The 13,496-nt window shown below is 32.5% G+C and overlaps 3 protein-coding genes across 4 annotated transcripts; 2 read left to right on the top strand and 1 right to left on the bottom strand.

The window, feature by feature from the left end:
• Nucleotides 1-3,332: 3,332 nt before the first annotated feature.
• LOC107416006 (uncharacterized) lies at nt 3,333-5,688 on the top strand. Its single transcript, XM_016024457.4, has 2 exons — nt 3,333-3,656; nt 5,098-5,688. The coding sequence occupies exons 1-2, from the start codon at nt 3,401-3,403 to the stop codon at nt 5,433-5,435; spliced, it is 594 nt and encodes a 197-aa protein (XP_015879943.2). The 5' UTR covers nt 3,333-3,400; the 3' UTR covers nt 5,436-5,688.
• Nucleotides 5,664-7,874, bottom strand: LOC107416015 (acyl carrier protein 3, mitochondrial). 2 transcript variants are annotated; one of them, XM_016024463.4, is made up of 3 exons: nt 7,723-7,874; nt 6,328-6,562; nt 5,664-6,106 (listed from the first exon to the last, which is right to left on the bottom strand). In XM_016024463.4, the coding sequence occupies exons 2-3, from the start codon at nt 6,529-6,531 to the stop codon at nt 5,921-5,923; spliced, it is 390 nt and encodes a 129-aa protein (XP_015879949.2). In that variant the 5' UTR covers nt 6,532-6,562; nt 7,723-7,874; the 3' UTR covers nt 5,664-5,920. The 2 variants fall into 2 exon arrangements, with proteins under 2 accessions (XP_015879949.2, XP_048323496.1); XM_048467539.2 differs by having other exon boundaries at nt 7,712-7,801.
• A 1,398-nt stretch (nt 7,875-9,272) lies between these two features.
• On the top strand, nt 9,273-13,259 carry LOC107415970 (SNF1-related protein kinase regulatory subunit beta-2). The gene is made up of 4 exons (XM_016024428.3): nt 9,273-10,036; nt 10,871-11,049; nt 11,137-11,299; nt 12,726-13,259. The coding sequence occupies exons 1-4, from the start codon at nt 9,842-9,844 to the stop codon at nt 13,050-13,052; spliced, it is 864 nt and encodes a 287-aa protein (XP_015879914.2). The 5' UTR covers nt 9,273-9,841; the 3' UTR covers nt 13,053-13,259.
• The last annotated feature ends 237 nt before the right edge of the window (nt 13,260-13,496 follow it).

Below are 13,496 nucleotides of genomic sequence, written 5' to 3'. Positions count from 1 at the left end.
ATGATTATGAGAGTGGTCCACCTGGTCACTTTTTCCTCAAGGGTCGGTGAGGTTGTAATAGACACCTCATTACTCATTAGTCCATAATCATATTATATAATAACAATTTTAATAGTGGTGTTTTGGGGGGCTGGTGTTCTTAATTTTTTTGATGTTGGAAAGCATACGGAGTTTTCCACTTCACAAAGTGGAGTTACTGTTTTATCGTCAACACAATGCCCATCATAATAAGTGAACCAATTGAAAAAGATTGAACCACACTTTGTGTTAACTCAAAAAGTTAAAAATTTATGTGCAAAGAAACTTGATCATACATGCAAGCATTTTTCCCTCTCCAAATTGTGTGATTGTTTATATTTTAGAATCTTCTAGTTTAGAATAGCTGTATTTGTAAACATTGTAATTTAAAATTGTTCCAATTTAAACACTCAACTTTTAATTTTTTTGAATTAATTTTCTCCATTTAGATTATTTTGTCCAATGATGTTTAACAAATATGTACTAAAACAAAAAATTTTGAAACTAAAAGATCTTAACCTAAACAATTGCATTTTTATATTGGTTATGTAGGTTGGACCACACCGTTGGATAAGAAAATATAATTGGACAAAATTATAATAAACTAAAAAAATTAAGATTCTAAGTGCAAAATTTTGAAACAAGTATAAAGTGCAATTCAACCTCAAATTGGGACATACTAAAGTTCAGTTACCCTATATTTTAATCGAGTTTCATATGCAGTTTAATGTAATAGAATTAAGAGCTTAAATTTTGTCCTTCACAGTGGGGACTGGGGACCCCCCACTTTCTGTGATTTAATTTACAGATAGCTTATGCTTTGTGATTACATCCGGCCATGGTGCCCATGGAATCAAACTCTACGACACTAGCATGCATGTTGTACTGTATACTTGGGTCATTGAATCGTTTGAAGGATATATGTAGAAGAGAGTGTTCTATGGATCTGATTTTTGACAAATCATCAATTCATACATTGAAATTTATACATGTAAAGTTTATCTCTAACAAATTTTTTAAATAGTACTTTAATATGATGTAGAACTATAAACCTAAAATTCAATCATTATTATTATGGTTGGATAGTTATCAATTTTGTTGCACTGTTTTGTAAATAACTTGTTGTATGTAATAGAATTGTATGAATATATGTAGTTTTCAAGATTTTAAACTTTAAAATAAAATAAAAAAACGACTTTTTTAATTCATAAACGATGAAAACAAATTCATAAACTTTAAAGCAGATTGAATTTAACCCATTAAAATTCTTGTGTTAAATTGTCAAGACAACTTTTTTTTTTTTTTTTGGGGGGGGGGGGGGGGGGGGCGAATAATTCTCCAGACAACTTTGGAAAAAGCAGTCTTGTAATGCATTTAAAATTAATGGTGACGTTCATTATTTGCAATTATATAAAAAGAAATATGCTAATCACATTCCTATCAAGACTTAAAAAGAAATAATTAAATACTAAAACAACTGAATCATGGTGTCCATGTCTTAACTTATTATGGCACCATTATAATTTTAATTTTTAACTGCTAATAGTTGGCCCGCTGAATTTGTCCTAATCACAAGCCAATTCCTGTCACTTTAATATATAAAAATAACCCCGTCCTTGCTTGTTTCCCACTGCTTTAACAACCATGGGCTGGGCTGTCACTTTGTCCAAGTGCCAGTGAAAAACCATGCAAAACTTTTTGTTATAAAAAAAGTTTTCTGTGCCAAAAGCCCAAAATTTTATATTCTATCATATTTATTCACAAAACAAACGCTCCAATCACTTCACGGAGGATTCGAGGTGTAAATCTACTAGACGACCTCACAGCCATAAATCTTTATCATGTTAGAAAGGATTCGAGGTGTAAATCTACTAGACGACTTCACAGCCAAAGACCTTTTATCATGTTAGAATTTTACTCCAATAATTGATCAAACCAAGCGAAAGCTATATTTTTATTCATAGCATATGAATTATTAGTTAGAAAAGCACCTCCTATATGTGTCAAGTTCGAAATTAAATTCATTTCATTAAATAGTTTTTATTTCCTCTGGGAGAGTTAATTACATATAGCTCAATAACACAAAAATATACGTACTCGTTTTTCCAATGGGTATATACAAAATTGAGGATTCGTTTAATTTATTAGATATGTATAAATCATGACAAAAGTTAGTGTCCACACATTAATTAGGAATGATAAATTCAATATAACTACCTGTTTTTTATTGGCAACCAAACGAAACTCTTATTGATTTTTGCGTTTGTTGGATTTGTTTATAATATTTAATGATCCAACGAAATTTTCAATACATTTTCTCGAACATTAATTTCAACATTTTCAGGGAATCGTCTAATTAAATGCATGTTTTAATTAAATGCATGTCATCTTCTTCCATACATATTTTTGACATAAAACACAAACCCATCCAACCAAAACCATAAATTAATTTGAAATTTTTCACAGCATGAAATATCAAATCAACACACACACACACACACACACACACACATATATATATATATATATATATAGAGAGAGAGAGAGAGAGAGAGAGAGTTTTCCTCAATAAAAAGAATCCAGTATAATCTTCCTATAAATGTTATGGAGGATAGTATTTTTTGGTTGTAAATGTCAGGGAAGGTTGTTCACCCATATATACAACTTAATATTGTTATTAATAATTCTCGAAGTAAATTACATAAAACTTGCATGCATAAGTGCCACGTGCAATAAGTGTAAAAATATCCATAAAATTTAACCAAAAAACAAAGCAAAAAAAAAAAAAAAAAGAAAGAAAAAGAAAAACAAGGAAGTGGAGTAGAATATGGTGCAGAGAGATCGATAGGGATGGTTGAGGCAGGCTAGAAAATTTGAATAATTAGGAAGCCCCTCCCAAGATTAAATTTTAATAAGGATGTCTGTGTACAAAGAGTAATTAGGTAAGCAGATTATTTTTGTACATAAAAAAAGCTGCTTTGCAATTAAAAGAATACGTAGACGATAAGAGTAGGCTACCAACCTTTAGATTTAACTTCCCCTTCCAACTTCTGCTTTCTTCACACCATGACTGATATGCCCCTCCATTTTAATCCCTTTTTTTTTTAAATTTGGTGATGTCAACTTTGGCCATTTTGCTAAATTAACCTTCAACTTTCAACGCCTAATTCGATAAGTGTGAGTCCAACAACGAGGGTACAATGATAATTTAACATGAGGTGGCAATCAGATATGTTTGACAATCAAAGTCAATTCTAAAGGTTAAATTGGTAATTGTGACCATGCATTGCCTATAAAATGGAAAATTTTGGAAAGCCTCTTGTATTGGTCTTTCCCTGTTCCATATAACGTAATATAAAGAAAAGCTTAGAATTTAGAAGCGATGTACACAAAGAAGATGAGCTACTTTTGCGGCTCTAACAATCTTGTCATGATGTATATTCTCTTCATCTTCTTCTTCATCAGATCTTCGATGGCGGAACACGATGAAGATCAGTTGTTCGAATTGTTTAGCAGAGAGGATATGGTGCAGGTGGCTGGTTATGGAGAAGAGAAGCTCTCCACAGTCCTAATTTCAGGCTCTGTCCATTGCGAAACTTGTTTACATGATGCTCAACTTCATGCTTGGCCTATGTCAGGTTTGTAATTAACCCTATCACCATAGCCAACTATATATATATATATATATATATATAATATCATTCTTAGAGTATATAATTTTAATTTTGATTCACCTTTTATAATGTATGAGATAAAGAGAGAGCAATGCTTTTTTGTGGCAAATATTACGGTTCATCATGTAAATTATATTGCATTCTTATATTTATATGCATTAATGAAAAATATTGCAGGCTTAATTGCTAATCTTCCTATATAAAACATCCTGATTAACTTCTCATCAACTGGGGATTAATTTATAGGGGCCGTTTATATATATTTCTTAATAATATTTTTGTTATGTTTTTCTTATATATTCTGATGTTTAGCTAGCAATATATATGGGTATATATTAATCATTAAGCCGGTCTTTATTTTTCATGTTTGTGGTTTCTTTTATATATAAGGCATCCTTCTTTGACATAGAAATTTCCAATTTAGATCACTAAGGTTTTCTCTACAAGAAAAAATAACGCTTTCATGATTTTCTTTTTGAAATAAAAATTGAAATATCAAAGAAGATGTGAATCGAAAGGCTTGTAGTAGTTGGTGTTTTCTTTTCCCTTAATGTCTAATAATATTTGAAAGCGAAAATATGCATATGACGCATGATGCATGGTGGTGGTTCAAAATTGCAAAGAAACAATATTATTGAATTTACAATTATGTCCACGATCTGAACCTATAAATGTGCAAATTAAGGCATACACAATAGTATTACCAAAAAAATTAAGGCATACACAAAGATATATGATACTTAAAAATACCCCTAGTTAGGCTTTCTATATAAATCTTCTGTCCGAAGAACAGTTGTTTTAAAGCAATCACCTAAATTTTGATATCCACTTTCAACTTAGTGAAAATTAACCATGGTCCTAATATGATTTGGACATGTCCCTTTTTCTTTGGGAACAATTCAAATTCTCAAAACATCTTAGAATTAATTTATAGAATTATTAGAAGTCCACACCAAGAACAGTATATTTATGCTCATCTTGGAATGAACTTTCGACCTTATTGCTTGAAAGCATTTCTCAATGAATTTTTGATAGAGTAAAAAATAACTTTTACTTAAATGCCAAGCAAAAACATCGTTGTACATTGATGATTATATTAAATTTTGGCATTTAACTCTCCTGAAAATGACTTTTTGGCTTTATAAAAACTTTAAAAAGGACATAATTGAATTCAAAGCAAGATAATCACATAGTTGAAGTTGATTATAAAGAAAACAAACCAAAAAAAAATGTGTCCCCTAGAAATTTTCACATTAATTGTCCTCCAAACTATATTTGTATTGACAACAATAATGTCCAAGAAAATAAACTATGAAGTTCCTTAAGAAAAATATTTCTTGGAACTGTTCAATACTTTAATATCATGATTTTCACCATTATCCTGTTAATTTCAATATTTTTGCAGGTGTTTTGGTTGGCATAAACTGTCATAAAAATGGTAAAAGGAGCAAATCTAATTGGGTACGGGCTGTCACAGACGAATTTGGGGATTTCACAATTGATCTTCCTTCCAACCTACATTCCATTCCAAACTTAGACAAATCATGTAGGGTTAAAGTTCTTCGAGTACCAAAGAAATCAATGTGCCAACCAACTTATGTCAGGAGGCACAAGGGGTTGAGATTATCATCAATTCAAAACGGTGTTCGAACTTATAATGCCGGAAGGATAAGGTTCCAGCATTCGTCATCTACGCCCATAGAAGCATGCGTTAAGAAGGGAAACAACAACATGGCATCATAGATGAAAAGGTTCAAGCAATGGATCGATGGGGATGTAGCACCACAGCTCATCTAGATGGCGCATCAGTCACAGCATTGAGTTAGGAAGGTTTAATCCCATTTCTACCATCAGGTGTAAAATGCATATGAGTGCGAAACAGAGTGTGATGACAAATATAGCATATATGTATATACATATATGTACAATCATATACAAGCCTAGTGTGATTAAATACGTTATGGACAATACTAAAAGTTTTTCCCTTCGAAAATCGTATTTATTTTGTGTAGTAAGTAAAAGAAATACATGAGGAATATGGAGTTTTACAAATTCTGCAATTGCAACCATTCACACTTAAAAAGGTAAAGCAGCCTCAAAGTTAAGCAGACATCTCGACTATGCAAAGAGAATGATCAATGGTGAAAAAAAAAAAAAGAAAAAAAAAAATAGGAAGTATAAACGAACATATTGTTGTCCAGGAAATAATCCTATTGATGAAAAGCTACTTAGGACTTCATGTTCTGTTCAGCTCCAGAAACTATGTATTTCGCAACATCGGCACAGCAGGTGAGCTTATCGGCTTTCTCATCAGGGATTTCAATAGAGAATTCTTGCTCAAAAGCCATAACAAGCTCCACCCGATCTAAGCTGTCCAGGCTCAAGTCTTTTTGGAAATCAGCTGTTTCAGTAACCTGTTCAGGTAAAGTGACAAAGTTTTTATTCATATTCTTGTTCCTTGATAAGGGCAGGTCAATTGTTTTCTGGTATAATGGAAAGCAACTTCAACAAAAGAAGAAAATAAAATGGATCTATCCAACAAACCATATAATGTGATCCATCATTTCAAACAACTATTAAAATGGAAGATAGAGAAACCAATAAAACCAAAACAGAGCAAGAATCATTTAATTACCTTAGTGGCATCGATTTTATCAAATTTCTTGACCAACCCGATAACTCGATCCATTGTTTGATCAGTATGGGTACCTGTCGTTGATGCAAACATCTTGCTGCTGCTCAGCTGTTTGAGCACATTCCCATTTTCAGCGAACAACCATGTTTTAGCAGAACTCCTCCCCCTCACATGCCACAAGATGGAGTTTTTAATGCTTTGCATATTGAGGAGAGCTGGAAAAATTAATAGAACTCTGTCCAAAGTCACACAAACACAAACAAGAAAAATCAAGACCATGTATAGGTATGTGAACCAAAATTAATTATGTTTCACGGAGATGGTTCCCATTCCCCAAAATATGCATATCACGTGAGGAATGAACAGATAACATACCACTGTTCATAAAGACGAATAAAAGGAATTACACATTAGTCGCAAATTAAGGGCAATACAAGAACCAACAGAAACTTTTACAAAAAAAAAAAAAAAAAAAAGGTTTATCGTGGTCTATACATGAAACCCATTTTTGGTAAGCTTGGTAAAATCCTACCAAGGAAACTTCCGAGAAACTTCAAGGTTTTCAATGTTAAAAAAAGAGTACAAAACAAAATAAACAAGCACGTGACAGAACAAATATTATAGCCATCCTTTGATTCATTTCCTTCTCAACATTGAAATTTAGCTTAGTTAGAAGCATTCAAATTTTAAAAGTTATCAATTATGATAAGCAAGCAACAAGGTAGTTGCAGTTACACCACATAGGCAAATGTTTAGAACCAACAATCATTTGGAACCTATAATGGCCCTGAGTAGCAGTTTAAAAGTTAAAGAAACCACAGTTGAGAAGGAAATCTGAACAAAGAAAAACTGCTGATGGGTGACCCACAAACTATTTGGCAAGCAGTAGCTACTAGCTGGTCAGACATTTTGCATGACAGGGAAAGAAGATGGTCAATGAATCTAAACTCTTAACTTTTTTTTTTTTTTTTTCTGGAAAAACTTATTAGAAAATGGAGGCAAAACTACTCAAAGTTACCAAACCCAGTTGACCCTAATTTTTTCTTCCATTTCCAACTGTCTTCACAATTTTGCTAGAATACCACTATCTATCTTTTGCCTAGTTTCAAACAACAAACAGTAAATCAGCAACAGCATTTCTGAATAAGGAGTAAGAAGCCCATCAAATCATTCACCTTTCCCAGAAAGAAGTCACAAACCAAAATGATAAAAACAAAAATAGGAGTCCAAAAATTAGCAGACGTCAAATCAAACCCAAAACCCAAATATGAAGAAATTTATTGCATTTTGGAGTTATGTATAAGCAAATCAGAAAAGGAAGATATGATGTCATGGAGTATAATGTATAAAACAAAAATGAAAAATAAGCAAAGCAAGCAGGAACTGATCGCTCACGAGATTGCCGCTGTGCTTTGGATTTCGTATTGAGAGGTGTTTGCTTAAATGCCGCACTGAACTGAAAGACCAGTTCTTGAAGCAAGGACACTAGACCGTCTTTTCTTTCTAGTCCTTCCTCAAGTTTTATATCCTTTAAAAGGGCCGGGAGCTTGGGCCGGTTTATCGCTTCGAATCGGGTTTTCCCCCCTATCATAGCAATCCAAAAATGGAATGCGACCATTTTAATTTTTAATTAAACAATACAATACTTGCCTCAACATGACATATTATTACTAGTTTATTTGAATTTTATAATCAGTTAAAATTAGTTTATAGTTCAATATATTAAATAACCATATTTAATTGATAATTTCTTATATTTTATGGGATCTATTGTATAATACAAACAAAACTTTGACACAAGACAAGTATATTTTCTTTAGAAAGGACAATAATCATTCATATTTCATTGTTCCAATAGTTGTAAATCATCTGTTTTTAACATTTAGCAAAGACTTTTGATCCAACTTATACTCCATTGTCTAGTTTGCGTTTTCCCAAAAAAAAAAAAAAAAGGAAATGAAAAATAGCTCAATATTCTCTTCACACACTCCTAAGTACAAAAAAATAATAATAGAGTTCAAGTTCAACACACGTTTAATGAATCAGTTCCTCCATTAGCAGTAATTTTTCATGTAAAACTCAATTGGTTTCAAATATTTTGTACCGTTGCTTCTCTCTTCAATTCTTTCTGGTTCAATCAAGGATATAATTTAATTACTATCCAGGATTTTATTACATATATTTGTTTGGAAAACTATCAAAATTTGGAAGAAAAATAAAAATTTTGGAATTTAATTTTTTGAAAATCAATTTTTTTATTATATTTTTATAACTAATATAAAAATTAAAATTTATAAGTAATTAAATTTAATTTTATACGATAAATTAAAAATAAATTTATATTTGAAATTTTGTAAAATTATTTTTAAAGGAATATAATCTAAGTAGTTATCCAGTTTACTCTAAAATCAATTATTTAAGAGTATGTTCGGTAAATAATATATAATAATATTTATTTACAGCATATTTTAATACTAATAATATAATAAAAAATGAATCTTTCAACAGTAATAGGTTAAATTGTCAGATAATTTATATGTAGCACTGAAATATTTAAAAAGTATTAAAAAAATTTTATATATCGAAGGTTGTCACAATGAGTGAAGTAAAAATGCTACATAATAGGTAATAACCATTTATAATTATCAATTCTATATAATTTATACAATCTAAAGGTTGTGCATGACTGTCCATAATAGTATTTTCATTTATGCATTTCCGTTTTTACTTCTGTTATGATATTAATGTCATGTAGCATAAGGTAAACTACAACCGGCTGGTCCATGTGTGTATATATACACACACACACACACACACACACACACACACATACAGGTATATACATTATTGTAAAATAATAATAATAATAATAATAATTAATTTTTTTAAAATAAATAAATAAACCTCTTTTCGAAAATGAGAATATTAAAGCGTCATCTGGTGGGACGGTGAGTCGCAGAGGAGAGGATGGGGAGGGAAGGGAAGGGAAGGAAGAGGGGGCTTCGTGAAGAGAAAATTAAAGGGAAGGAAAAGACTTTGTCAATGATGACGTGACCACCATCCCCACTATATCCAACATCACTGGGCCACCATTCGATCTTCCAAACTCGTCGGAGAATCATTTTCAATTTTTTTTTTTCCCCTTTCTCTATTAAAATTCATTCATCGAAAATAATTTCTTTTTAATTTTGTTTTTCACCTCTCCCTTTCTTTAATTACTTCTTAAATCTCTCTGTACTTATTCGCAATTCATCATCTTTTTTCATAACAAACAAATTCTCTATCTTGGGGCTTCCTTCAACAGGGAGGGCTTTTTCCTTTCTTGGGTTATTACTGGTTTTTTGTTGGTCTCCATATATATATGTATTTTTTTTTTCAATCAATTACTTTGTTGTTTTTGTGGGTTTGGTTTGTTTTGAGGTTTCTTGAAGTGGGTTTGTATTATTATTATTATTATTATTTTGTGGGTTTGCTGTGAATTTGTTGGATTGGATAATAAGAAACCGTAGTTATAATGGGAAACGTAAATGGAAGAGAAGATGGGAATGGTAACCAATCTGGGGTGGACGAAGAAGTTGGTGGCGTTAGTGTTCAGGAAGAAGGAATGGTCTCGCATGGCCCTGCCCGTGGTGAGTCGTCCGAGTTAATGGGTCAGTCTCCTCCTCATAGTCCTAGGGCCACTCACTCACCTCTCATGTTCACTCCTCAAGTAAGTTTCTTCTTTATCTTTTTATCTCTTTATCTATTTATTTATATATCTTTCTCTGTTTATTTCAGTTCGATTGATTTTCCTAGTATCTAAATTCTTTTGTGCTTTTGGTAAATAGTAAAAATTATAAATAATATTGATTAAAAAAAAAAAAAAAAAAAAAAAAAACCTGATGCTACGTAGATCATAGATTCAGTTTATTAACGTTTTGTTCGTGTCTTGAAATTGGTTAGACTGGTGGTTGGGAAAGCTTTTCATGGTTCTGCGAATTTGAGGAGAAAATTGAAATGAATATAATTTTTTTGGGTCTGAGATCTTTATTAAACATCATGTTTGTTGTTCCTGTTAGACACTTGGCAGTTTTTTGATTTAAGTCCAGTAAGAATTTATGGTTGTTCCCGGAGGCCTTTAATCGTATAATGCTTTCCCTTTTTGTTGTATAACCTTTGAGCCGCTTGTTCTTGGATCTCTGATAGGTTAAATGGGATGAAAATGTTAGCTCATTTGGAGGCCATAGCCCATAGATATGACGTTAGCTGATGAAATGCTTTAAGTTTTGCTTTGTGTTTAGCCAGAGACCTGGACATGACATCAAATATAAATGATCAAGATGAAGTCAGTTTCATCCTGCTAGCGTGGAGGTTGTATTATTATTAATATTTTTATCTTTTTGGGAGGGGATTTATTTTCCTCAAGCATCAGACTATTGGTGAAACTGTTTACTATATTTGATATAGTTATACCTGTTAATATGATGTGCTTTTCTACTAATTGTTTTTCTCGAGTCATAATCCTAACTGATTTAGTCTCAACTCCCCTTCCTACCGTTTCCAGCTCCCTGTGGTTCCATTGCAAAGACCTGATGAGCTTCACATTCCAAGCCCCTCGTGGATGCAAACTACTTCAGGGTACGAAGACATGTACTGTGAGCAAGGAATTCCAACAATGCTCACTTGGAGCCATGGCGGCAAAGAAGTAGCTGTTGAGGGATCTTGGGATAACTGGAAGACAAGGTTTCTTAGAGTTCTTTTCGTTGAGTTTCTACTACATAATTTACTCATGAACTGCTGTATAATTGCCTAATAATTGTTCTGGGTTAGAATGCCTCTGCAGAGATCTGGAAAAGACTTCACTATTATGAAAGTACTGCCATCTGGTGTTTACCAGTATAGGTTTATTGTTGATGGGCAGTGGAGGTATGCCCCTGATTTGCCCATGGCCCAAGATGATGCAGGAAATCCTTATAACATTCTAGATTTGAAGGTAAACATATTTTCTTCGCAGAGTTTATCCATGCATAGATGTCAATAAGAGAGCCTATCACTGGCAGAGCACTATTGTTATCATCTTGAGCAAAAAGCTTCTAATTAGGTCAGGTTTATTTTAAGTAACTTAAATTCAGTATATTTGGTTTAGAATTAAAAATTTTGTTTTATGTTTTTAAGTTTTAAAACCAAGTCAATCAAACAGCAATCTTTACTTCAAAACCAGTTCTTTAAAACCTACTACCGTTTCCCTGTATCATTTTTCCTTTCATGAGAATGTTTGTTATATATGTATTTTGAGTTTAAAAACTATTTTCCAGTATTCCAAATTACCAGTGTATTTTTATTTTTGTTTTAACCGAATTGTATAAAAATTGTTTTTAGGTCACAATCCTAATGCATCAGTAATTTTTTAAAACTTCAATCTTTGGGGATTTTACTGTGGTTGGAACTGCTTATCTTTTTACAATTCTATAACTCTAATTAGGACTGCACGTTGTATATTATCTGTTGGCTCTTGCTGCCATGGCCAATTTTATCTTTACCCTTGTGCACATATATAGTCCTTGTCCTTGGGCCAAAGTTACTTTTCCTTACTGCTGGTCTAATTGCTTTTCACCATAAATTTATGCAACTTTCTCCTATCCTCAAGGATGATGCTTTTAAGTATTATGCCTCTCCTTCTCTTTCACACTACTCTCTCTATGTAATGCCTGGGTGGGAGGGGGTTTTGATAGAACAATGAACCCATCACTGATCATGGGAGTACAATTCTATTATTGATTGGCACTTTTGAGTTTTGATCAAAGGGTATTGGAAAGGTTTTTAGTATCATAGCTTGTCTGAGTCTTTGGTTCGGTTTTTCAAAACAGCTACCGGGATCTTGGGAATGAGGAGAGTAATTAAGGAAAATCATTATGTTTGAGATAACTGACTTGTTTCTTGACTGGTATATGACTTTTTCCTCCCCAGTATGTGAGATTAAAGAAGTGAAAAGAATATTTATGGTTCGATCCCTTTTGATTGAAAAGAGGTTTTTACATTTATGTTTTTGTATATGTAACATATGATACATGCATACTCTCCCTTATTTTTTGAATGGCACATCCAGCTACAATTTTCTCTTCCAAATAGCGACTGCTGAATATTCTTTTCGTACGTCTTTAGTAGTTTACAAGTTTCGTTCGCAATCTGTGTGTGAATGCCCAGGGACTTTGTAAATAGTCATGCTGACTATTTATATGACATGACATAATGAAAATATATAATAAATCTATGCTGATCGTCATGCAGTTTTTTTTTTTTTTTTTTTTTGGGTGCGCAATGTGTGCATTACGTTTATTGAGTACACAATTCCGCTGTAACAAATTAACTGAAAATTAGGCTATATATATATATATATATATATCTTTTTTGTTGCTCAGGATTATGTTCCAGAGGATATTGGAAGCATTTCTAGCTTTGAACCTCCCCAGTCCCCAGATTCAAGCTACGACAGTATGCAACTTGGATCTGAAGATTTCGCCAAGGAGCCGCCATTGGTTCCTCCACACCTACAGATGACACTGCTTAGTGTGCCGGCACCGTACATGGAGATTCCACTTCCTTTGTCGAGACCTCAACATGTAGTACTTAATCATCTTTACATGCAAAAATGGAAGAGTGGCCCGTCGGTGGTGGCACTTGGTTCAACACATAGGTTTCTAGCCAAGTATGTTTCAGTGGTGCTTTACAAGTCCTTGCAGAGGTGAACATAGACATATATATATATATATATATATATATTCTGTGTGGACTTGGTAGATTCCTTGATGCAGTTAGTATAATTTTCAGATCTAAATGCCCTTCTAGTTGGCTTATGTAAGCCTAGGAAGGAGTAACAGATGAGATTTCAAAGATTGTATCTCAGATGATGTAATTTTCTTTTGACTGCTGATCCAGCTTTTTCTTCACCTTCACTTGGGTAATGTTCAGCTGTTCTTGCACTGCATTTTTTGGTAAGGAAGGAACTAATATGTAAAATGGAAATGTTACATCAATATCTGTTTTTCCAGTTTTGCAGATTTACCTCTGGAACTTTTTGGAAATACGTTTCAATTTTAGTTAAAATATCACCCCTTTTGTGCTCGACTCCTTAGAAATCCTCATGTAACTTTTATATCTAAATTGCCACATTTTTACATTTAATTAATCTT

The sequence above is a fragment of the Ziziphus jujuba genome, chromosome 1 (genome assembly GCF_031755915.1).
Source record: "Ziziphus jujuba cultivar Dongzao chromosome 1, ASM3175591v1".
Classification (NCBI taxonomy): domain Eukaryota; kingdom Viridiplantae; phylum Streptophyta; class Magnoliopsida; order Rosales; family Rhamnaceae; genus Ziziphus; species Ziziphus jujuba.
The sequence above is the reverse complement of the archived record's forward strand: the minus strand, read 5'-3'. Positions and strand labels throughout refer to the sequence as shown.

What these genes read in the sequence shown, in the direction of transcription:
- LOC107416015 (XM_016024463.4), bottom strand. Translation starts at nt 6,531, where the DNA reads ATGCAAAGCATTAAAAACTCCATCTTGTGGCATGTGAGGGGGAGGAGT. An exon ending in ATAAAATCGATGCCACTAAG is followed by an intron (nt 6,107 to 6,327) that starts GTAATTAAATGA and finishes TTACCTGAACAG; the next exon opens with GTTACTGAAACAGCTGATTT.
- LOC107416006 (XM_016024457.4), top strand. Translation starts at nt 3,401, where the DNA reads ATGTACACAAAGAAGATGAGCTACTTTTGCGGCTCTAACAATCTTGTC. An exon ending in TCATGCTTGGCCTATGTCAG is followed by an intron (nt 3,657 to 5,097) that starts GTTTGTAATTAA and finishes ATATTTTTGCAG; the next exon opens with GTGTTTTGGTTGGCATAAAC.
- LOC107415970 (XM_016024428.3), top strand. Translation starts at nt 9,842, where the DNA reads ATGGGAAACGTAAATGGAAGAGAAGATGGGAATGGTAACCAATCTGGG. An exon ending in CTCTCATGTTCACTCCTCAA is followed by an intron (nt 10,037 to 10,870) that starts GTAAGTTTCTTC and finishes TACCGTTTCCAG; the next exon opens with CTCCCTGTGGTTCCATTGCA. An exon ending in ATAACATTCTAGATTTGAAG is followed by an intron (nt 11,300 to 12,725) that starts GTAAACATATTT and finishes TTTGTTGCTCAG; the next exon opens with GATTATGTTCCAGAGGATAT.